The sequence below is a fragment of the Heteronotia binoei genome, chromosome 14 (assembly GCF_032191835.1).
Source record: "Heteronotia binoei isolate CCM8104 ecotype False Entrance Well chromosome 14, APGP_CSIRO_Hbin_v1, whole genome shotgun sequence".
NCBI lineage: Eukaryota > Metazoa > Chordata > Lepidosauria > Squamata > Gekkonidae > Heteronotia > Heteronotia binoei.
In genome coordinates, this window is record NC_083236.1 from 26931614 (window position 1) to 26956581 (window position 24968).

A 24968-nucleotide genomic window follows, 5' to 3' on the forward strand; every position below is an offset into this window, starting at 1 on the left:
GAGGCAGGGCCAACCCAGTTTAATCCTCCTCCCAGACAAGAAGTCCTTGCTTTGCTTCCAGAGAAGTAGTCCTGGCTGTGCTTTCTGAGAGGAGTAGTTAATTAGTCTACGCTCTAGAATTGCTCTCTGTGTGAGGGTCTCTCTCTGTTCCTAAATAAATTGGAAGGGAAAGAGGTGGGGATCTTGTTTGCATGCACTGTGATCTGCCCAATACCTTCCATACAAGGAGCACACTCCTCTGGGTGGGGTAGCCTTCCGCAGTGGTTCCGTGTGCCCCCAGCTCTTTTTGCTGGACTCTTTTACCTTCTTCTCTTCCTGTGGGCAGCAGTGTTCCCTCTAAGGTGAGTTAACGTGAGCTAGCTCACAGATTTTTAGCCTTTAGCTCACACATTTTTGTCCTAGCTCAGGAAAGCACAATAATTGATGCAGTAGCTCACAACTTGAATGCCAGTAGCTCACAACTTGAATGCCAGTAGCTCACAAAGTAGAATTTTTGCTCACAAGACTGCAGCTTAGAGGGAGCATTCGTGGGCAGTTAGTAACCCAGCCCAAGTGGTCATATCCATTGCCATGCCTGTTCAGAGAACCTTGCCTCAGGCCTTGACTGCTCCACTTGCTCCCTCTGCTTTTCTGACTTTCAGGTATGGCATGACTGAGATGTTCCAGTTTCTCTTCCACTTCTCCTGCAGACCAGCTGCATGGCAAAACCAAGCCTTTTTCTATACCAATAGAACTCGTGGGCACTCAATGAAATTGCTGAGTTAGAACGGATAAAAGGAAGTATTTTTTTCACCCAAAGGGGGTGATTAACATGTGGAATTCACTGCCCTGCCACAGAAGGTGGCAGCAGCTGCAAGCATAGACAGCTTCAAGAGGGGATTGGATAAGCATATGGAGCAGAGGTCCATCTGTGGCTATTCACCACAACGTATTGTTGGAACTCTCAGAGGCAGTGATGCTCTATATTCTTGGTGCTTGGCAGGTGCGGGGTGGACAGTGGGAGGGTTTCTAGTGTCCTGGCCCCTTTGATGGACCTCTTGATGGCACTTGGGGGTTATTTTGGCCACTGTGTGACAAAGAGTGTTGGACTGGATGGGCCATTGGCCTTATCCAACATGGCTTCTCTTATGTTCTTAAGCAAAGATGCCACGGATCTTTTCAGGCTGGTTTTCACCCTTCCCAGGGACTCACAATACCTACAGCTTACCTCTCGGGCACAGAGCAAATTGACCTGAAGGGCGAGGCATTCTCCAGAAGGATCCCATCCAGCAGCTGCAATCCGACCGTTCTAGAATTTTTCCTCTTCTGCTGTGTGTTTATAGATGATCTTGCAGTCCTAATCACTCCGGAGGTGGCTTACAAAAGCGCAAATAAAAACAATTCCAAATTAAAATAGTAAATCAGTTCTGATGAAAGGCAGAGGCCAGCACTCGGATGTTTGTGATGTTTCAGCCTTCTAGATATTTTAGCTGCTGCTGGTTCCTCCCACAGTGTGCTGATGGCAAGGCCAGGGGAACTAATACCCCTCTGCTCTGCTGGCTAAATGCTGCAGCGCTAGTTTCTGTACCACTGAATGCTCATCATCCCCAGGGAGCAGAACCTTTCCTTGCCCAGGCATTCGTGGCAACATGGCTCAGGTTCTGTTTGGCAGAGGCATCGGCTTGTGTGCATGATGTTCTGTTGTTCTGCCCAACCCTCTGTTCTGGCCAAGCTCCAGATTCTGTAAGTGAGCAAAATATGGTGAAGTGAGCTCCCACATCAGGCAGCTTGTATAAAAATTGTACAACTGTGGAAAAGAAATGCTTAGTTTGCACTCTTTACATGCTTTGGGGCATGTCTAACATACCATCCCAGGTGGACAAAAATTGTAAAATGAAGTGATCTGGTTAGTTTTTAATCAGCCAGACTCAGAGGATTGTGATTGTTGTGTTACTGGAGAGCAGCCAGCAGAACACAAGCACTGTCCCTGTAGAAGTATGTAAGCATTGGTCTTTGTGTAATCTTTTGGCTCCAGGAGACCAGAATTTCCCCCCAGTTAGAAGAGATCAGATTGATATCTCTTTATTAGAGGATCCAGGAAAAAGTCCTTTGTGGTTCTTGGGTGGGGTGAAGAAAAAACTATCTTTCTCCCCACCACAACCCAAGTTCACCCTGAGAAAGATGGTCATGCATGTTGACTATGGAAGGAAACACAGCTTAGTGAGGCGACTTGGATAGAACCAGCACAGAAGATGGAAACAGACTCACCAGTTTTGAGATTATTTACTGCTCTGTTGATTAACTATTAGAGGGAGAAATTTTATGCTTATGACGGACTCCCCTTGGTGGATGCCCCACTGCATGTGTCTGCTGCTAACTATGTGAAGGCTTGGTCCTTTGGATCCATGAACTCTTCTCTCAGTTGCCAGAAGGCAGTGAGCTTCAAGGAAGGCCTCTGTCAGGAATGGAAGTCTTTCAAGACATCTACCACTTCTGTTCTAGCCACAGAACTTCATTCATACTAAAGCTGTGAAATGTTTGAGCTCTGGAAACAGTCTTATCCTGACCCTCCCACCAGGCCATCTGGCACAACCTTTTGATAACACCTTACCTCCTGGAGCTAAACAGTGTTTTTTAAAATTATCTTAAGAGTATTGTCTTTTAGTGCTTTGACTAAAATGTGGGTTGTAATAATAATAATAATAAACTTTTATTTATATCGTGCCCTCCCCGCCGAGGCAGGCTCAGGGCGGCTGTAGTCTGGGGAAGGAACACGGGGCTATTTTAGAACTGTTTGCTGGACATACATTATTCTTGCCTAGTTCCCACTAGGGGAGAGATCTCTTGTAGCAAATCAATAAAGCTTCATCTATCCATTGAGAAGAGAAGTCTATCTGAGTGTTACTTGTAAATCTCACAGCCTTTCAGCTCATCATGGCTGCAGATTCCATGGCAGATTCATCCATAGATTCATATTCATACTTGGAGAGAGAAGTTGCAGCTGAGGTAGTGGCCAAATCAAACCCTGTCTCAAGCCCTGGAGCACAAACATGACCCATGGTCTAAAGTTCAACCTCGCAACCATCCTCTTCCTACAAGTTAGGGGCTGTGGCTTAGTGGCAGAGCATCTCTTTGCATGTAGAGTATCCCAAGTCCAATCCTTAGCACCTCCACTTAAAAGAACTAAGTAAGAGGTAATGTGAAAGACCTCAACCTGAGACCCTGGAGAACTGCTGCCAGTCAGAGTAGACAATACTGACCGTGATAGACCAGTTGTCTGGCTCAGTATAAGGCAGCTTCATGTATTCAGTGTGTTTGATGGTGTGAGTGCAAAGGGAAAAATCCATTCCTACTAAAGCTGTGAAGAAAGTATGATAGCTGGGTAGATTGCCAGGATTGTCATTAGGTGAACTGGGAGTTGGAAAGCTATCTTAAATATCAATTTGCTCATCTGATTTCTACAGAAGAGGAAGTGCATCTGTCAAGCTGCTCATCCATAGACCTGATATGTGCCTATCTTCTTCTAGTTCTTCAAGCATATACCAGATGCCTCTGGTTTACCAATGGGAAATGCCGCTTTTCATACTGAGCATATCCACCTTGTTTCTATGCTTTGTGACTTAGCCAAGGTCTTGGAAGCATTGACAATGTCTCTCAAGATAGCAGGGAAGCCACCTGGGCTCTCTCCTTGTAAAATCCATGTCTGAGAACTGAGATAAGGGTCTTATGGACATCGATACAACAGCCATAGTCTCAGAGCTTTTTTGTAGCAGGAACTCCTTTTCATATTAGGCCACACCCCTCTTATGTAGCCAATCCTCTAAGAGTGTACTGGGCTGTTAGTACAGAGCCTACTGTAAGCTCTTGGAGGACTGGCTACATTAGGAGTACCTGCTACAAAAAAAGCCTTGCATAGTCTCAAGGACTACGAGTCAAATGGACAAAGGATGTGCAGCTTCCAATACCTGGAGGTCACATATGACACAACATAGGGCACTAGCTTCTTTTTCAAGTGAAAGTTGTGAGGTTGAAGGTCCAGAATACCTGGAGGACCTAGTAAAATTAGCACAGGTTCCCTGGGCATACCTTCACTTGAACTTCTTACTATGGCTTATACAACCACACCAGGACCTCATTGTGCATAAGATCAAACTCAGATTTCTCCTCTCACAGGAAGTCCAATGGTCACTGTACTGTTTGTCCCACCACCACCAACTCATAAATGATGTTGCCCCTGATGCGGGGGGGGGGGGGGGGGGTTCACCGCACAAGCAGTTGCTTGGAGTGCCAAATTGGCAGCAGGTGCCGTAGGGAAGTAGGCAAGAGGTGGGGCTTACACCCAAGTAGTAGGGCGCACCCAACCATCCTCCAGGTAGCCTTCCTCCAATGTCAGTGGTTCTTTGTCCAGTGGAAAGGATGTTTAAGTTGAAGCAAGGCTTCAGATTTGATCCAAAAGGAAAGGCGGGGTAGAAATACTTTAATAAGTAAGCTTTGCTCAGTGGAGTGGTAGGATAGGAGTAGGATCCAGCCCACTGTCTCCCTGTCTGGCTTCTGGGCAGCATGGATGGGAAAGGGAACACATGTTCCCTCCCCACTTGTGCTGCTGCCTCTTGGAGCAAGTGGGGCAGACAGGGACAGCCAATCCCGTGCTTGTCTTGAGTTGCTGTGGAGCTGAGTCAGTCTTAGACTGGACTTTGAGAGGTCCGTAAATTTAGAAGCCATGGGGACTTTCTGTTATGGGAGGAAACAGGAATTCGAGGGAGAAGGGAAATCTGTGTGATACTTCCATATCAAGCAAAATATCATATACAACCATCCAGTACTAAAAGTTGTGAGAGCTGCAAACTACCGCACCGTATGCTGCCTTACCATGTATATCTTCATTTTTGCCCTCTGAAAAGTAGAGGGGGGGGAGTGGAAGGTAGAAAACCAGGCATTTTCGAGACTGTTTGTACAATAACTAATATGGGTAGCAGCGTATTTGGCTATTGAGCTACAATTTTATAACATTGAAAACTGAACTATTCAGAAGTGTGTGAATATGTGTATGATGGTAGCCCATCGGATAGTTTCGTTTAAACAAATGTGTTCTTGAGAATATGTCATGTACAAGGCTTTTTAGTAGAAAAGCCCAGCAGGAACTCATTTGCATATTAGACCACACCCCTGACACCAAGCCAGTCGAAACTGCGTTCCTGAACATTCCTGCTCAAAAAAGAAAGAAAGCAGTGGTTGTGTATACTGTAGAACAGTGGTCCCCAACCTTTGCGGCACCGGGGACCAGCAGGGTGAGGGCACCAAATTTGGCTCCCCCTCCCGCGGCCACGCAGCCTCACTGCTCCACCCCCCCACCGCGCAGCCTCGCCACCCCTCCCCCGCACAGCCTCGCTACCCCTCCCGTGACACCTCCAGCACCCTCCATTTTTTACGATTTTAAGTCCAGGGAAGGGGCGAAGCATCACCTTCCCAGGCTCTTTAAAGGCCGGGCGGGGGAGGAGACTGTGGCCCGGTTGCCAACAGGCCACGGACCAGTAGTGGTCCGCAGACTGGGGGTTGGGGGCCCCTGCTGTAGAAATACACAAGAATAGTCATCATGCAATGCTGTAGAGCTGTCTTGTGTACAAAATCTTCACATTCTGAGTGTGTAAAACCTTGTCTTATAAAGTACTTTACTGTTTGCATTCTTCTCCTTCTGCGGTATGCACCTCCCTGGTGCATCCAGGGGCTTAAGTTCTATGGTGCCATGGTTTAATTTTCTACCTGGGTAAATGCTAGCAGCTTAATTGTTTCCCTTTGGCAGGATGATTGCTTCAGGGATCTAGAACTCTTGTGCTCATCTCCCCCAAAGTTCTGCATTCCCAAAAGATATGTCAGGCATGGTATGAAGGAGGAAGGGAATAGTTCCCATGTCCAGTGTTCCCTCTACATCGTGTTCATGTGAGTTAGCTCACAGGGGTTTTTTTGTCTTAGCTCAGACTGCTCAGGAAGGATGACCCCAGAGCACACTAATTTATTCAGTAGCTCACAACTTTATTGCCAGTAGCTCACAAAGTAGAATTTTTGCTCCCAAGACTCCACAGCTTAGAGGGAACGTTGCCCATGACCCATAATTGTGCATGTGTGTATAGGAGCCTGCCCTCTTAAACATATGAGCTTTCCTCTACAGTTGTGATGACCAGACATGTTCACCTGTAGCTAGGGTGGCCATAATGTCTGAAGGCCAGCCAGGGACACCTTGGGGGGGGGAAGGCAGGAGTGCGCGCGCGCCGCCGGAAACAGGAAGTGACGTCACTTCCGGCGACGTCACTTCCGGCGACGTCATACCACCGCCGGAAACAGGAAGTGACATCACTTCCTGTGACATCATTTCCCCCGTGCCACCTGCCGGAAACGGGAAGTGACATCACTTCCTGTGACATCATTTCCCCCGCGCCACCTGCCGGAAGCAGGAAGTGACATCACTTCCTGTGACATCATTTCCCCCAAATGGCATCATTTCCCCCAAATGCCACTGCCGGAAACAGGAAGTGACTTCACAGCACTTCCTGTGACGTCCCCAAAAATCCCCCAAATATCACCGCCGGAAACAATTTTGTTCTCAAATCCTGTATATACTTCATCAGTATATGGGATAAGGCACTTTCTCAACTGTGCTGCATAATGCAGCCTATTTATTTTGTCCTGTTGGCTCTGTTGGCTCTATCTGCGCCACCTTCATCACTTTCGGGGTGTGGATCCCCCAGTGGGGTGGGCTCCCGACTCCCTCCGCCGGCTGTTTCTGATAGCCCTGCGCCCCCTCTTTCATTTGATATGTGTCCCGTGCGGGTGCCACCCTCCTGCCGGGAGATGCCGCAAAATGAGCCCCCTTGAGGCTTATGGCGGCAGGGCTCGGGGGAAGCAAGCTAGACTGCTGTTCTTTTGAGGGGTTATAGAGTGTTTCGAGCCCCTCCCTGTGGCATTGGTCCCATCGTCGTGGGACCCAGGGGGCCGGCGCAGCAGCCTGCCGAAGCAGCCTGTCACTAATAACACAGGTCGAGATGCGGAAGTGACTGACAGGCTGCTTCAGCGGGCCGCTGCGCCGGCCCCCTGGGTCCCACAACGATGGGACCGATGCCACAGGGAGGGGCTCGAAACACTCTATAACCCCTCAAAAGAACAGCAGTCTAGCTTGCTTCCCCCGAGCCCTGCCGCCATAAGCCTCAAGGGGGCTCATTTTGCGGCATCTCCCGGCAGGAGGGTGGCACCCGCACGGGACACATATCAAATGAAAGAGGGGGCGCAGGGCTATCAGAAACAGCCGGCAGAGGGAGTCGGGAGCCCACCCCACTGGGGGATCCACACCCCGAAAGTGATGAAGGTGGCGCAGATAGAGCCAACAGAGCCAACAGGACAAAATAAATAGGCTGCATTATGCAGCACAGTTGAGAAAGTGCCTTATCCCATATACTGATGAAGTAAATACAGGATCTGAGAACAAAATTGCACCAGAAGACACAAACACAAAGCTCCCTTACACTGAATCAGTGCTTGGGTCCACCAAAGTCAGTATTGTCCACTCCAGTCACAAACACAAAGCTCCCTTACACTGAATCAGTGCTTGGGTCCACCAAAGTCAGTATTGTCACATAAGAACATAACAGAAGCCCTGTTGGATCAGGCCAGTGGCCCATCCAGTCCAACACTCTGCGTCACATAAGAACATAAGAGAAGCCCTGTTGGATCAGGCCAGTGGCCCATCCAGTCCAACACTCTGCGTCACATAAGAACATAAGAGAAGCCCTGTTGGATCAGGCCAGTGGCCCATCCAGTCCAACACTCTGCGTCACATAAGAACATAAGAGAAGCCCTGTTGGATCAGGCCAGTGGCCCATCCAGTCCAACACTCTGCGTCACATAAGAACATAACAGAAGCCCTGTTGGATCAGGCCAGTGGCCCATCCAGTCCAACACTCTGCGTCACATAAGAACATAAGAGAAGCCCTGTTGGATCAGGCCAGTGGCCCATCCAGTCCAACACTCTGCGTCACATAAGAACATAACAGAAGCCCTGTTGGATCAGGCCAGTGGCCCATCCAGTCCAACACTCTGCGTCACATAAGAACATAACAGAAGCCCTGTTGGATCAGGCCAGTGGCCCATCCAGTCCAACACTCTGCGTCACATAAGAACATAACAGAAGCCCTGTTGGATCAGGCCAGTGGCCCATCCAGTCCAACACTCTGTGTCACATAAGAGAAGCCCTGTTGCATCAGGCCAGTGGCCCCTCCAGTCCAACACTCTGCGCCACATAAGAACATAAGGAGGGAAGGAAGGGAGGAGGGAAGGGAGGAGGGAATGGAAGGGAAGGGAAGGGAAGGGAGGGGAGGAAGGAAGGAAGGAAGGAAGGAAGGAAGGAAGGAAGGAAGGAAGGAAGGGAAGGGAGGGAAGGAAGAAAGAAAGGAAGGGAGGGAGGAGGGAGGGGAGGAGGGAGGGAAGGAAGGGAGGAGGGAAGGGAGGAGGGAAGGGAAGGGAAGGGAGGAGGGAAGGGAGGAGGGAAGGGAGGAAGGAAGGAAGGAAGGAAGGGAGGGAAGGAAGAAAGAAAGGAAGGAAGGGAGGAGGGAGGGAGGGAAGGAAGGAAGGGAAGGGAAGGAAGGGAGGGAAGGAAGGGAGGAAGAAAGGAAAGAAGGGAAGAGGGAGGGAAGAAAGGAAGGCCGCCCCCCCCCGCTTTCGGCCCCCTTACCTGCGGTGGCGGTCGGCGGCGAGTCGGGCGGCGGCGGCGGGTCGGGCGGCGGCGGCGAGTCCAGCGGCGGCGGCGAGTCCAGCGGCGGGGGCGGCGGCGAGGCCAGGGAGGCGTCGGAGAGGCCTTCCTTGGCCGGCGCTGGCCCGGGAAGGCCTTCCAGAGGCTCTGGAAGGCCTTCCCGGACCAGCGCCGGGTGCTCCGCGGCCTCCCCGCGGCCTCCGCTGGTCGCTGGGGGCCTTCCAGACACTCTGGAAGGCCCCCAGCGACCAGCGGAGGCCGCGGGGAGGCCTTCGCTGGCCGGCGCTGGTCCGGGAAGGCCTTCCAGAGGCTCTGGAAGGCCTTCCCGGACCAGCGCCGGGTGCTCCGCGGCCTCCCCGCGGCCTCCGCTGGTCGCTGGGGGCCTTCCAGAGTGTCTGGAAGGCCCCCAGCGACCAGCGGAGGCCGCGGGGAGGCCTTCGCTGGCCGGCGCTGGTCCGGGAAGGCCTTCCAGAGGCTCTGGAAGGCCTTCCCGGACCAGCGCCGGGTGCTCCGCGGCCTCCCCGCGGCCTCCGCTGGTCGCTGGGGGCCTTCCAGACACTCTGGAAGGCCCCCAGCGACCAGCGGAGGCCGCGGGGAGGCCTTCGCTGGCCGGCGCTGGTCCGGGAAGGCCTTCCAGAGGCTCTGGAAGGCCTTCCCGGACCAGCGCCGGGTGCTCCGCGGCCTCCCCGCGGCCTCCGCTGGTCGCTGGGGGCCTTCCAGACACTCTGGAAGGCCCCCAGCGACCAGCGGAGGCCGCGGGGAGGCCTTCGCTGGCCGGCGCTGGTCCGGGAAGGCCTTCCAGAGCCTCTGGAAGGCCTTCCCGGACCAGCGCCGGGTGCTCCGCGGCCTCCCCGCGGCCTCCGCTGGTCGCTGGGGGCCTTCCAGACACTCTGGAAGGCCCCCAGCGACCAGCGGAGGCCGCGGGGAGGCCTTCGCTGGCCGGCGCTGGCCCGGGAAGGCCTTCCAGAGGCTCTGGAAGGCCTTCCCGGACCAGCGCCGGGTGCTCCACGGCCTCCCCGCGGCCTCCGCTGGTCGCTGGGGGCCTTCCAGACACTCTGGAAGGCCCCCAGCGACCAGCGGAGGCCGCGGGGAGGCCTTCGCTGGCCGGCGCTGGCCCGGGAAGGCCTTCCAGAGGCTCTGGAAGGCCTTCCCGGACCAGCGCCGGGTGCTCCGCGGCCTCCCCGCGGCCTCCGCTGGTCGCTGGGGGCCTTCCAGACACTCTGGAAGGCCCCCAGCGACCAGCGGAGGCCGCGGGGAGGCCTTCGCTGGCCGGCGCTGGCCCGGGAAGGCCTTCCAGAGGCTCTGGAAGGCCTTCCCGGACCAGCGCCGGGTGCTCCGCGGCCTCCCCGCGGCCTCCGCTGGTCGCTGGGGGCCTTCCAGACACTCTGGAAGGCCCCCAGCGACCAGCGGAGGCCGCGGAGAGGCCTCCCCCACCGCTGCCGGCCCCGCGCGCGGGCGGGGAAGGCGGGGAGTGAGGGAGGGAGCGTCCCTGCGCGTGCGCAGGGGCCCTGCGCAGGCGCAGGGACGCTCCCTCCCTCACTCCCCGCCTTCCCCGCCCGCGGCCCACCGGCTCCTGGGCTGCCTAAACCGGGACCTTTAATGGTCCCGGTATAGGGAGCCCGGGATCCGGGATTGGGTGGCCAGATCCGGGAATGTCCCGGGAGACCGGGACGGTCTGGCCACCCTACCTGTAGCTGGTGCAAGGATACTTGGGAGTGTTACGACTGGAATCCAGATGAAGTCCAGAATGACTCACCACAGTAGTGAAGATTTCTATCTTTCTGCGTAGGAAAAGATTCCTTTGCAGCTTCTGTGAAACACTCAACGCTGCTTTTACTGGTTTTCTTGAAAAAGAATATGATTGGAACGGGTGTGGGGGTGGGTGAGAGAAGGAGAGTGAGTGCAGTCTGCCGGGAAAATTTGTACAAAGTGGTGGGAGATGAATGGGAGGATGCTGGCTCTCTTGTGCATGGCCTTTAAATTTCAGGGAGGTGTATCTGGTGGGGGGCATCCCTCTGTTTGTGAGCCATTGCCTTTTGGGCTCCAAGGCATTCATGTTAAGAAACAAGGATATTGAAGAGGTGGGGGGAGATAAAACTGCTGTTGCTGCTCTTGGGCATCCTCTGCACAGAACTGATCTGAAGCAGAAATGTGTTTTTTAAAAACCCCAGCCCTGGTGGCTGTGAAATTGTCTGGTTGAGAGACCAAAGGGCAAAGGTCACCATTCCCTTTCTCCCCTAGGAAAAAAGGGCAGTTAAATTGTCACAAGATGATTGATTGGGGTCTCTTTGGAGGGGGGGGGGCGCCTGGAGCAGGTTTACTTTTCACACTGCACACTCACTTGGGGGTCTGCCAGAAAGTGGGGACTGCATTCTTGGCCAGGGCACCATCTTCCCTGGGTTTCTTCCCACTCCCCTCTCTCTTGGGCTGTGTATTAAAAGAAAAAAATAAATTAAAGGAGCTCTCTGACATGTCAAGGAGAGAGCTCATTGCCCGCTGTTGCATTCAGGTCACAGCCCAGGCAGCCTTCCTGTGAGATGAATAGCTGTGTTCCTTCCCTCTGGGATGTGCTTGGCTTCCTAAACTGCCCTTCAGCCAGGGGACAGCGAGCGTCCTGGCTGACAGTCGCCACAAGGGGGCATCTGAGCTGACAGCTGCCTCTTCAGATCTGCTGACACAGCTGTGGGTCCCCCAGCTGCTCTTAGAATCTGTACCAAAATATCTCCCTTTCTGCAGCAGCAATTATGTGGCCTCCTTTCCAGTCAGCACGGGACATGATCGCCCTGGGACAGCCTTTTGCCTTTTTGCAGGTACCGTGCAGAGTCAAACGGGGCTGTAGTCTCGTACTGTAGCCTTCCCATTCCCTCCTCATGGTTTTTGGAGCCAGTGTTTCAAAAGTTCCCCCTCCCCCAATAAATTCCCTTTCCAAGCAGCATCTGGAATGCTTCCCCCTCCCCTGCCCTACCCAGCTTTGCAGGGGGTAGAACTGAAAGGGAGGGGGATGGCGTACACATGTCTCATTGCCTCCAAGTGTAGGGAAACCTTTTTCACTCATAGAACGAAGTCTGAGTCCAGTGGCATCTTTAAGACCAGCGAAGTTTAATTCTGGGTATAAGCTTTCATGTGCATTTACACTTCTTCAAATACCACTAATTGTACTCTTTGTCCCTGAAAGGAAGTCAGAGGTAAGGAGCAGCTCCTTTTCTTTTTTTCAAAGGGAAGACATTTGCAGCTTTTCTGTGTCACGCATCTGCCCGAATATTGGAAACAAGCCAGAGACCCGCTCTCTTCCTTTAACTTTCTGCCTGCTGCCATCTCTGTGTCTGCAGAAGAAAGCAGAGAAGCAGGGGGAAGCTCAGGCTGACTTGTGGGCTGCCCCCCTCCCCACAACTTGCCCACCGGAGGCAGAGAGGGATGGAATAGATCAGGGTGTTGCATTCAGGGCAGAACCTGGTGCTTTTACTCTTCTTGGGGTTTTCAGGTTGCTCAAATGCAACATAAACAAGTAAGACCGTGTGTAAGAGGATGATCTACTAGCCAGTCCAGAGTCAGGCAGCCGAAGGTTCAGTCCAGAATTTGAGGAGAAAGGGAGGGTCTGTAGTTCCGGGTCCAAGGCTTGAAAGCTGGGGCAGGGTTTGGGTTTGCACAGGAATCTGTTGTGGAGGTGGCAGCTAGGGTAAAAATTTGGAATTCAAATTTCCATTCCCTCTGGTGGGTTTGGGGGAAGCTCTTCTCTCAGCCTAATCCCCCTTGCAGGGTGGCAGCAAGGATAACCCCAGGTACAGTGTCCTGGCCAAAGAGGTACAACTAGAGATGCAAGATTTTCGGAACATTTTTAAAGCCATGGGGCAAAATCTTTTCCTCTGTTCTTGGAGAAAACTGAATTTTTTTGGGGTGGTGGTGGTGGAATAGTTCATCAAACCTAAACTTGTTTTTCTGCTTTAACAATAGAAGTTGGGGAGGGGCCTTAGCTTGTACAGCATCTGCTTGGCATGCAGAAGGTCCCAGGTTGAATCCCTGATATCTCCAATTAAAAGAATGAGGCAGTAGGTGATATGGAAGACCTCTGCCTAAGAACTTAGAGAGCTGCTGCCAGTCTGAGCAAACAATACTAGCGTTGATGAACGGGCAGTATTAGATGGTCCTGTTCTTAACAAATAGGAATTACGATTCTCTAATGCTGTAGATTGTTTTCCATTGTTATATTCTCCATGCTGAATGTGTAAACCCTTGGTTTTAAAAGTATCCACTAATTCCAAAGGGGGGATGGATGGGGGAATATATATAGAATATATAATAGAACATAAAAATATAAAAAATTCTTTAAAAACAATGGGCAATAAACAGTTTAAAAAAGCAAGATGGTGATATGTCCAGAAATCTGCTCATTAACATTCTAATTCCAGTTCAGTTCATATAATCCATGAGCCGTTAAAAACAGGTCTGAGCCAATTGCAGCAGGAGAGGCTGATCCTGTCATGGCCTTACCTAAAAGCCTGGCGGAAGAGCTCCATTTTACAGGCCCTGTGGAACTGTAGTAAGTCTGTATTGGGAGCTCATTCCACCAGGTCAGGGCCACAGCTGAAAAGGCCCTGGCCCTCGTCAAGGTCAAACATACCTCTTTTGGACCAGGGACTACCAACCGACATTGATCAGCCAATCTTAAAGCCCATCATGGGCCATATGTACACATATTCCACAGGAGGTTTTTGTAGGGCTACCCCAAATTTCCAGTGTTTTGTTTGTTTGTTTTTTTAAACTGATGGGGAGAGGTTTTTACTTCTGAATCTTTTTGGTTTTATTCTATTCAGTCAAAACTTTGCCAGCCTTTAAACTGAAAGACCGATTTCTCACTAGGCTTGTTCCAATCTTGGAACCCTCTCCGCCGCCCCGCCCCCCAGCTGGCACTTCTGTTCAATTTCACACAAGCTGCCATGGGGCTGCAACTTGCCCCGCCTCTTTCTTGTGGCAAGCAGAAACCAGTTTTCAGAGGCTCTTGCTTGCCACGGGAAAGAGGCGGGGCAAGTCGTAGCCCTGTGGCAGCTTGTGTGAAATTGGACAGAAGCACTGGGGGAAGACGGGCTCCGAGACCAGAACAAGCCTAGTGAGAAATTCTGGTGGGTAGCCTTAGCTGAGGAAATCCATGGTGATAGCAGAACGTGGTCAGGAAGATAAGTTAGCCAGCAGCAGATGATGCCTGAATGGAAGAGAGAGGAGCCAGATGATGTAGCAAAAGGGATGGGGGAGTAAAAGTTGTTAGGTAACAACTCCAGTCTGGGCTCTGCATCACTCTGCTTCATAGTAAAATCTTTCACAAGTGACCTTTCGCTCAAGAGAGGGGCTGTCTGGTGTTCTGAAAGGGGGAGGCACAAGAGCTGATTTATTAAGCCTTTGCTCTGGATAGTGGGGATTTAGGTCTTTAAGATGATAAACATGTTCCAATTTTAGCTCTTTATTTCTTCACTCGCTGTTGTGCTAGACTTTTAAATTTAGTTTATATTTGTCCGCTCTCTCCCTTAACGGGACCTGACGCAGCTTGTCACGTCGTTTTCACCTCCTCCGCTTTATTCTCACAACTACTTTGTGAGGAAGCTGCCTTGACCCATGAGGAAAGGGAGGGTATGAATGTTTTTAATACATTAATAAATAATAAAGGTTAGGTTGAAAGACTGTGAGGGGCCCAGGAGTCACCTGGAGATCTTACAAGGCTCAGAGCTGTTGTCCCAGGTCTTGGTCCAGCAGTCTAAACGCTGTGCTATGTCAACTCTACTTTTAAATATTTTCAAAACAATGGCAATGAATGTAGAACTTAATAGAAGAGACTGAGCAGTAGAAAGATAAAATTCAGAACTGCAGTTTTGAACAGAAGGCCTGGCAGAATAAGTCCTTCTTCCGTCTTCAAAAGGAGGCAACAGCTAAGCTGGAAGTGGGAGAGTGTCTTCAACCACTAAAAAGCCCTCACTCCCAGCTTGTGCTTAGCTTTGATTGACAGGTCTTAAAACAATGCAGGGGGCATCATATGGGAGCACATGCTCCCTTAGACATCCTGGGCTTAGAGTCTTGAAGGGAGCAGTGACAGGGCTCTGTAAAAGTTGTGAAGTAAATAGAACCCTGGCTACTGTACAGATCAGGGATGGCCAAACTGTGGCTCAGGAGCTACATGTGGCTCTTTTACACATATTGATCACATTTTACACATGTGGCTCTCAAAGCAGCTCTGTGGCGCAGAGTAGTAAAGCTGCAGTACTGCAGCCCTAAGCTCTGCTCATGACCTGAGTTCGATCCCGGTGGAAGCTGGTTTCAGGTAGCTGGCTCAAGGTTGACTCAGCCTTCCATCCTTCCGAGGTCGGTCAAATGAGTACCCAGCTTGCTGGGGGGGAAAGTGTAGATGACTAGGGAAAGGCAATGGCAAACCACCCTGTAAAAAAGTCTGCCACGAAAACATCATGATGTGACATCACCCCATAGTCTGAAACGACTGGTGCTTGCACAGGGGACTACCTTTTACCTTTTTTACCAAAACCTCCAACCCCATTGGCCAGCTTGGAGAAGGTAGATCACTTTTCCAAGTCAAGCCAGCTGGCGGCTTGCATTTCAAGTAGCTTTCTTTCACCTCTCTCCCCCCATCTATTTGCTTTCTTTCCACCTTTCTTCCCTCCCTCCCTGACTTGTGGCTCTCAAACATCTGACATTTATTCTATGTGGCTCTTATGTTAATCAAGTTTGGTCACCCCTGGTACAGATCCATTGCTCTAGCTGGCCCACCTATCCCCTTACAAATGAGTGGTCTCATGGCTTTTGTCTGCACAGCTTGGTGATAAGAATTAAAAGGAAAGGGGAGGAAAGTGTGACGAGAAGGACTGTCCAGCCACCTACTGACCACTCCCATGTATCTGGACTCAGATACGCAGGCCTCGCTGTGTGTAGCAGAGGCAGATGTGCCAAGAAGGAAGCAGCGAAGTGTTTTGACGCCTCTCCGTATTTTCATGCTGTGTTTCCGACCACGCAGCCAGCCCTCTAGTAATACCTCGGCAAATGCCAGGCACTAGAGAGAGCATCAGCAGAATGCGAGTGGGTGGGGAATGAATGAAGTTAAAACTGCTGTGGAATTACTATTCAGATTTTTTCTTTTAATGAGGGCCATGTGCTCTTCTCATTCAGGCCTGAAGATAAGCACTTTTTGGGAGTAAAGGAGCCAAAGTCATCCAGTTCTGCAGCTTTCAGGAGCAGGGATTTTCTTTATGTCCCCAGCAGGTTTTCCCTTTACTCCCTTACCTCCTTTTTACTTTGTGCCTGCCTCCTGTGGTGTTGTACGGAGTGTTTATAAGCCTGAATGCCTCTTTCTTCTTCCTCTTAAGTGAAGAGCGGTTTGTAAGCTGATTCACACACTAGGCTTGCAGTGGGGTTTTTCTACAGTTGAGGCTTTTCTCATTTTTGCGCCGTGGGACTTCCCACCTCTGTTGTGACCCAAAATCAGAAGTTTGGGCTTACTGTTCTGTTTGGGCCTCTTGATTGTGTTTATGGAGCCTGAGAAGGGGGCAGGGAGCAGCAGAAGAGGCTTGGTTCAGTGAGGACAGGAAGCCTGGCTGGGGGAGGTTGCAGGTGAAAGAAGCAAGAGGAAAGTTCTTCCTGCTAACAGGCTCTGTTGTATTCAATTGCTGATTCTGTGCACTAAAATCTTTTTTTAAAAGTTACACAGGGTTTTAAAATATAGAAAATACACTCAGGTTTGAATTATGCAGATTTGTGATCGATGAGCGGATTAGATGCTGCGAACTAGGAAGTCCCCACTTGAAAGGAAGTCCCTGTCTCTTGGTTTCACAAGGCTGTCCTAAGCAGAGTTTGCATCTGTGATGGTCTGCACTTTTAAAAGCTTAGAAGTGTTGTATAAACAGATATGGAACTGTGATGGGATAATTCTTCATAGAAACAGAGAGGCTTGAGTGACAGGCAGCTTCAAGGAATCTCATTGGTTAGCATCAGTTGAGCAGAGTAAGACTTTTGAACTGGATGCTGTGGAAGATTCATTCTGATTTCAGCTATGTCTGAGAGCAGTTTAACACAGACAAAATTGGGGGAAAGTTGGCAAGGAAGAGTGGGTAGTTAGGCAAAGATTCCCATTCTGGTAAAGAATAAGGGATTCATCTTCTAGTGAGTGTAGAAATTTCCCTACCCAGTTAAAACAGGGAGGAGTGGAGAGTTCCCTGGTCTGGTGTGGTTAGAGACTACCTTGTGAAATCTTAGGAGTTAGTTAAAACTTAAGAATACTGGTGTGTTAAGAGAAGGGGTTTTGGTACTATACAGAGTGTCCCAGCTTTCTAACCAAAAGATTCAGTGAATACTCAAAGAAAGTGTACTAGAGCAGGCGTCCCCAACCTCTGGGCCGTGGACTAGTCCCGGTCTGTGGCCTGTTAGCAACTGGGCCACGGAGTGAGGGAGAGGCACCACACTGCCCCTTTTGCCCACCCAGGTCCCAGGTAGACAAAAGAGGCAGCGCAGCTACACTCCAAAGCATTACCTCTTTCATTCGCCTAAGTCTTGGGTGGGCAGAAGGGGCAGTGCAGCAGTAGCCTTCGTCTACCCCTCATTTAAAGACCCTCATGAGGAGGCAGGGACAGGGTGTGGGGGCAGCCTGGGGCATCAAAAGCCCCAGCAACCCCACCAGTCCATGGAAAAATTGTCTTCCACAAAACCGGTCCCTGGTGCCAAAAAGGTTGGGAGCCACTGTACTAGAGTGTTTGGGAAACACTGGAATAAAAGCCTCTCATCTCAAAGATTCTAAGTCACAGGTAAAAGCTTACAAAACTCTCAATAGCCTGAAACATATGAACTAAAGTCTATGCCTATCCTACTTTACTTCAGAGTTCTGTACTGAGTTACTTCAGAAATTTTATCCCTAATTTCACCCAACCTTTCCCCTCTAGATTGAATAAAATATTTTGTTAATTTGGAATTTCAAAGCGCCTTGAATTCGGTTTAAGTTAAGGGGGATGTCATAGCATCCTATGCTCCTGGACTTCTATGGGCTTATAAGGGGATAATTCGCCTTAGGACTGGATCATCATCAACAATAGGGGCCTTACTTAATAAGGTTGTTTGTAAAAATTACAAAGATCTATGTAAGGCACCTTGAATGCTTAAATATTGCTGAATGTTGTCATCTTAGCTGTGTTCCAGATTTCACATGAAATGGTGTCCTTGAGCTCTCAGTGGGCACATTTCAAGCAGGCAGCAATGATTTGCTGGAGTCACGGTCGTCTAATTCTGCATAGTGTGTCCCTTGCTCCCTCCTGCACACCTCTGTGCAAAGCTCCTCCTTTGAGACTGTGTGAGCCAACAAATCTTAGTTCTGCATCAGAAAGACTGAAAGACATGACCTGTATACCTTCTGCACAGTTGCAAGCATTTGCTGCTTTTACATGATTCTGCTTCTGCAGTTTTGTATGGGGCACGGAAGCCCCACCCCATGTCACAGGAACTCTGGCTTAGGTCTCTCCATTTCTCCAGTGTTGCTGTAAATACTGGGGGTCTCACAGCAGAAGATCCTCAGAATGTACCCTGACCTGGATAGCCCAGGCTAGCCTGATTTTGTCAGATCTTGGAAGCTAAGCAGGGTCAGCCCTGGCTAGTATTTGGATGGGCAACCTCTAAGAAATACCAGTGGTGTGACACAGAGGGACGCAATGGCAAACCACCTCTGAAACGTTTCTTGCCTTAAAAACAGGTCTAGCTTCCCACCTGGTGGTGCATAATGCTAAAAGACCTAGAACAGGAGGCCGAATCAGTCCCCTGGAGGGCTCCTATCAGGCCCCTGAGCAACTGACTGTCATCTGCTTCCTTCTCTCTCTCTCTCTCTCGCTTCCTTCTGCATCTCAGCTTGCTTTGCAAGGCTTGCTCAATCGCACAGGAGCTACAGAGCAAAGCTTTTATTTTCTCCATTGGCTGACGCTCCTCTTCCTTCTGGTCCCCTGGGGAGGGAGGGAAAGAGCCAGAGCTTCCTTTGCCCAGTTCCCTGGATCCCATGGGAGAGATACAAAGAAAGCACCTTTAAGACCAACAAGTGGTAATGTTTTAAGCATTTTTTTTTAATTCTTTAATCGTGTTTGTGTCCTTTAAAAAGTTTATATCTCTGTTACCTACTCTTAAATAGGTACGCACATGGCCCAGCCCAATATGGCCCAGCCTGACAAGGTCTCATGTATGTCAGATCCAGCCCTCATAACAAATGAGTTTGACACCCCTGACCTAGAACTTCTGGTTGCCAGGCAATCTTAGGATCTCCTGGCTGTACTGCACAAACTGCCATACACTAATTATAATTAGCCTCCAAATACAGATTTCAACACCCAGTGCTAGTTTTTTAAAAAAGTGTGCAGTGTGTGATCCTGAAAAATGTGTAATGAGGCCTGTTAACCAATGGTAGCATTGTCTCTTCTTGTCCTTATGGAGGCTGGCAGGACATACTCCTGAAATGTTAAGGCATGGCATTTGTGGCTGCAGGAAGGGACTCCCAGTGAAGGAGAGGTTGGCCTCTTCAGGAAGTGAAGCGAACATCTGACTAATTCAACTAGAACATGATGTTCATTGCATTGACCTAGATCTGGATAGCGCAGGAAATCTCTTGTTTTGTTGTTTGTTTTTTTGCAAAGCATACTAGGAGAAAGTGAAGGAAGCCAGAAGATGCTCATTATCAGAAAACTGTAGTCTCGAAATGATTTTCTTCCTTTTCTAGCTGGGCTGGTGCCATATGGAAGGGTTAGCCGTATATTTCCACTGGCAAATTGCAGTAAATAGCTTCCCAACGTGAAACCATTTACCTTTTAATCAAAATAATGCCGCTTCCTAGCTCTTGTTAAAGATAAACATCTGTAAGCAGGTTTACTAGCTGAGTTTTCTGAGATGCCCAGAGTGACAGGGGTCTTTGTACCATCTCCTCCTTTGCGTCATTTTCCCGTGAGACACTTCTGGTACAAGATTAAAACCGAATTCCCCAGTTTTGTGTGATTTGTGCTGCAGCTGGAGAAGTGTTTTTTTTAAAAAAATATGTGCACAGCTTTGTATCCTTTTGCTCAGTCTTGGGAACATTTCTGTGTGGCTTCTGTTATCCCAGCGTGGAAGTGGAAGAAGCCTCATCCAGTTTTATTATTACTTTGAGCCTCATCCCTGAAAGCAGCCTCACTTCTCCACCAGAGTGTGTCTGCTCTGCCAGCTCTTAACCCCGGGTTGTGCAGCGTCTTTGCAAGCTGGCCACCCTTCTCCGGTTGCGCCCCCTACCCACTGGGGAGGCCTCCTCATTCATGGTGGGGGGAACGCCTCATTGGCCTCGGTGCTTTCGTGTCCAATAGCAGGAGCTCAAATGGCTGCTGCCCTCAAATGATGGGGACTCGGCTGATGCTCCTTTCTGGCACCTGGCCGGTCGCCATGGTAACGTTAGGCATTTGTGCTCTGCCAGGATATTGCTTTTCTTACACCCTTCCAGTTTCATTCTTTCGCCTGCACAAAAGAGAGGGAGCGAGAGAGAAGCGGCCTGAAATTTGTTCAGGGAAGAGATGCAGAGCGCATGTAAAGCACTCTCCCCCCTCCCCCGCTGCCCCATTGGCTCTCTCTGTGACAGGCTAGTACTGTTTAAAGCTCATATGAATCTGCCTTTTACTCAGTCTTGCTCAGTACAGGCAACTTGGACGGGCAGCTGCTCTCCGGAGCCACGGACAGGAAAAGATCTTTTCCTCAGATTCTTTGAACTGCAGGTGCAGGGGATTGAACCTGAGGCCTTTGGCAAGGCACCCAGGTGCTCTGTCATGAGTCAAAGCTGTACCCTTTTCCAAAATCTGCCCTTTCACAGTTCCTGCATTGCAGAATTAGAGGGCTTGAAGCAGGGGAGGGAGGGACGGTGGCTCAGTGGTAGAGCATCTGCTTGGGAAGCAGAAGGTCCCAGGTTCAATCCCCGGCATCTCCAACTAAAAAGGGTCCAGGCAAATAGGCATGAAAAACCTCAGCTTGAGACCCCCGGAGAGCCGCTCCCAGTCTGAGTAGACAATACTGATTTTGATGGACCGAGGGTCTGGTTCAGTAGAAGGCAGCTTCATGTTTTCATGTGTTCAGGGTCCAGAGGGATCAAGTAATCTGGAAGCCTGTCCTTGTGGGATTTTCTGGACACCAGTATGCATTGAAAACCAGTCCTACTGCCCCTTGAGTTGCTGCTACCGCTCCTTCAGAAGCAGCCAGGGAGGGGTATGCTGCAAATATTGGGTCTGTTGTTACTGGCTGCCCACCCTTGGCACTGGCTCTTATTTCAGTCTTGGCTAGAGCAGATGTACACTTGAAGGAGGGTTCTGAGTAAGTCACTGGGGGTAACCTTACAGTTTGTGTCTTCCGTCTGTTCACAGCACTATGGAATAGTGCAGTGTTGGCAGCTGATAAAAGTGAGCCAGGTTGGGCAGGGCAAAATCCCAGGCCGAAATCCTTGGCCACCTCCCTTATAGCTCTGAGCATGAAACAGACAGCTTGACCGTTGAATCCCCTGACTTATTCATGTTTGCTCTTGAATCCACTTCTTCCAGCATCCTTTTTCTCAAGGGAAAGCCTCAAGTCACCTGTTTAAAAGATTCTACAGTAATGTACCCAGCTCTATTCTGGCAGCCTGTAGTAAGTGCCCATGGGCCAAATACTGGGGATCCCTATTTTTCTTTTCCCTGTAATCCCCTTGCAACTTTCATTCATGAGGTTTCTCATTTTTGTGTGTGCTGGTTTTCCCTCTTGCGTCCACATTACTTTTTTGGTTGGGGCCAGAACTGGTATTCCATTACATGGATCACCCTTATGTGCTCATAGTGACGGGAAGCATTACTGGTGGGTGTGCTGCCACTGTGCAAGTTGGTGAAACCAGACATGTGGGTGGCTGTTGGGTCAATGTGCAAGGACTGGATGAAGTGGTGAACTCACCACCATGGCTGAATTGTGTCAGCAGCAGCTAATTTACATGCTTCGTTAGCATTTACTTTGCTTTCATGGTTCTTGGGGAGGGTTTTAGCTTAGTGGTAGTAGCAGGTGCTTAGCACATGTAAAGATCTCAGTTCAGCCTCCCATGCTATTTAGTCTCTCCTACCAAGCTGTTCAGAAAGTGGGCAGGGCCTGTTAGGGTCTTCCCTCATTCAGATGAAAAGGTTTTCCATGGATGCAGCAGCAGTAGCTGCCAGTGGAGGATCAGGAGAACTGGTAAGCATTCAGGCTTAAAGGTCCATTCCCTCTTTAGGCTATCATTCATTTTATCACCCCAGGCTTTCCTTCATTTTTTTTATTCTCCTTCTAAGATTCTTTTGCAATGCCAAGAGGGAACTATTTTGGGAGGCTCCACCTCCTGAGGCAGCTTCTCAAAATTCCAAAATACACTCAGAAAGGTTGGGGACCCCCAGTTTACCATATAATCCACCTTGAGTCTCATTGGGAAAGACCGACTATAAATAATGGAAATGAATAAATTCAGATAAATGTCATTTGTGGGGATAAAATCCAGAGCAACAGCCCCATGTCAATTCCTTCTCTTTCCTACTCCTGAGTAACATCTACTAATATAAAACTGAAGATGTGTGCAGTGGCATCCCTCTGTCACTAGACTTTTCCCTAAGCAGCGGACTGTGTAGTGGGCTACATGATGCTACATCAGAGTGCTCAGAAGGCACAACGTCTGTGTTTACCTTTGAGCTTCTGCAGATACAGGAGGCTCAGTCTTCCAGAGGTCATCAGTGTGGATGCTTTGCACCCATGGCAGCTCACAGGGCTAAAAATAGCGATCACTGCAGCTTGGATCATCCTTGCCATCCCAGATCCTTGAGTGATCTCCATTCAGGATTGATTTATTTTAATCTGGGATAATCAAATCCTGTTTTTGTTTTAAATTCCAATTATAGAGAATGGATCTAAAACTGTAGTTCATGTTTTTTTATTGATGCACAAAACCATTGTACTACCTAAGAGCACAGGCTGCATCTTCTGGTCATGCACTACACAATTATTTCTGCCTGAACGCTAGAGGGGCAATCACAGAACAGGTTGGAGTTCTGACAAGAATGCTAAGCACGATCATTTGCTTAAAGACTGGCACCAAAACTCCAAACTCTTGGTGGGCCAGGTGTCCAGAATTTTGCAAAAGTAAAGGGGAAGAGGCAAAATGGTTTTCCTTTAGGAATTGTAAAGTACAGTGTCTACACTGGTCAGTAGTCATACATATTCAGTTAGTATTAACACAAATCTGACCTTTTATATTATGAGGGCCAGTGTGGTGTAATGGTTAGAGTGCCAGGCCCTGGTTGGAATCCCCACTCTGCCATGGAAGATTGCTGGGTGGCCTGGAGTCAGTCGCACATGCTCTGCCTAACCTACCTCACAGGGTTGTTGTGGAGGTAAAATGGATGAGAAAAGAACAATGTAAACCTCTTCGGGTCCCTGCTGGAGAGAAATGAACATAAATAAACAGCTTTCATTGTCTTTTGTGGAAGATTTTATTATTTTAAAATACTGAATATTTGTTTTTATAATATTTGTTCACTACATGGAAAACCCCTGTGAAGTTGAAAGGCAGCATATAAGTTAGCTAAATGATGTTGTTGTTTTTTTCCTTTCACATAGATTGTTGAAATGTCATGTAGAATTTATCACTTCTGTAGGTTTCAGATGAGCTCTGAATTTATTTTTTAAAAATAACAATAAGCTGAAATAAAAATAAATAAATTTGATTCAGTTACCCACTTTTTATCTAATTAGATTCATATCAGGCTGGGACGGTTGATAGATGATTCTGTGGATGATTTTGTGCATTGCCCTCACGCACAAATTGTTCTTTTTAGTAAAACTTGGTCACTGGTTGAACACCTAAAACTTCCCTATTAATCGGGGCATTGCTCCATCTCACCCTGTGTTGTCTGCTCTGCCACAGTTCAAGCAAAGGTCTGTTGCATCTGCTGATACCTTAACAGGAATGGTCAGGATTATTCCTGAGACCTTCTCTCATCCCTTGGAATTAGTTTAAGACACCTCCTTAACTCATCCTCTTCCCTGACTTTCTCATTGCTGATTGCATGTTGGTTCCTCTTTATTATTCCAGGTGATCCTCAAGGACCTTGAAGTCTTGGCTGAGATTGCATCCTCTCCTGCAGGGCAGACAGAAGGCCAAGGGCCATGTGATGGCTCTGAAACACAGCTGGGGCAGCTGGAGCTTCACGTTCCTGCTCCAACCAAAACTGGCCAGGCTGGCTCCCCTGGTGAGTTCGCTTGCTTTGGCAACTCTTCTGGCAAAAAAAAAATCTAGCATGAAAAGCAGCTTTCTAGTGCTTGTCTTAATTTTTTCTTGATGCAAAGTGGTCCACAATGAGTTTTATCAGCCAGAGGCAAATGGTTTCTGGCACAAACCAACCATTACCACGGAGGAGAGAACCTAGCATGGAGGCACACAGTCCTTCTCTCTGTTCAGACATTCAGCTACATAAACAGTCCAAATATGTAATAGACTCAAGATTGGCTTGTACATCAGAACAGCAGTCTTTTTATCTCCCAAAATTAAACTTGAAGAAGGTTGGAGAGATGTAGAGGATAGGAATTGAAGCAAGGAAACTGTTCTCCTGTTTGCAAGGATGTGTCTTGGCATGGACAGGATGATATTGACTGTCAATTATATTGTTGCTTGCTGGGCTCTTAAATTCCACTTGATCTTAAAAGTAAGGTGCTGGCCCTGGTGGCCACAGAGGGAAGCTGGACAAGGAAGAACTTGGTGGCATCATTATTTTGTAATCAGAAGAACAATGCAACCTAGTTCATCAGAAATTTGCCAGCAGTCTTAGAGTGTAAGGAAAACTGAATGCCCAGAGTTTTACAGCAAAGACCAATCACATTGTTGTTAATTGATTACTGTATTTGTAGGGAATGCCTGCATGAACTTTAAAGGATTTGAGTTTTGTAAGCCACCTTTGGCAGATGGCATGGAGAGACGGCATAGAAATTTCCTAAATAGCTTTCTCTGAGCCAGTGTCTAAGGATATTATGCATTCTATTTTTTTTTTAGCAAGAACCCTTTACTTTCTAGTTTGGGGAATCCTTTCTAAGGGATGAAATGCTGTGATAGGCTAGGTCCAGAGTTGTTACATGAGCCAGCATTGTATATGATGTCATCTTTTTGCTATCTTAATAAGCTACTTTATGGATTTTTTTAAAAAAAGAATCCTGTATGTGCTGTAAAGTAGCTGTTTTCTTGCTAGTGGTC

The 24968-nt window shown here is 49.1% G+C and overlaps 1 protein-coding gene across 1 annotated transcript in view; it reads left to right on the plus strand.

Moving 5' to 3' along the window:
- The window catches only part of VAC14 (VAC14 component of PIKFYVE complex), a 167932-nt gene that overhangs the window by 25487 nt on the left and 117477 nt on the right, over positions 1-24968 (plus strand). Inside the window, exon 13 of the mRNA XM_060254122.1 lies at positions 23817-23973. Coding sequence (XP_060110105.1) covers positions 23817-23973 — 157 coding nt within the window. The remainder of the gene's footprint in view (positions 1-23816; positions 23974-24968) is intronic.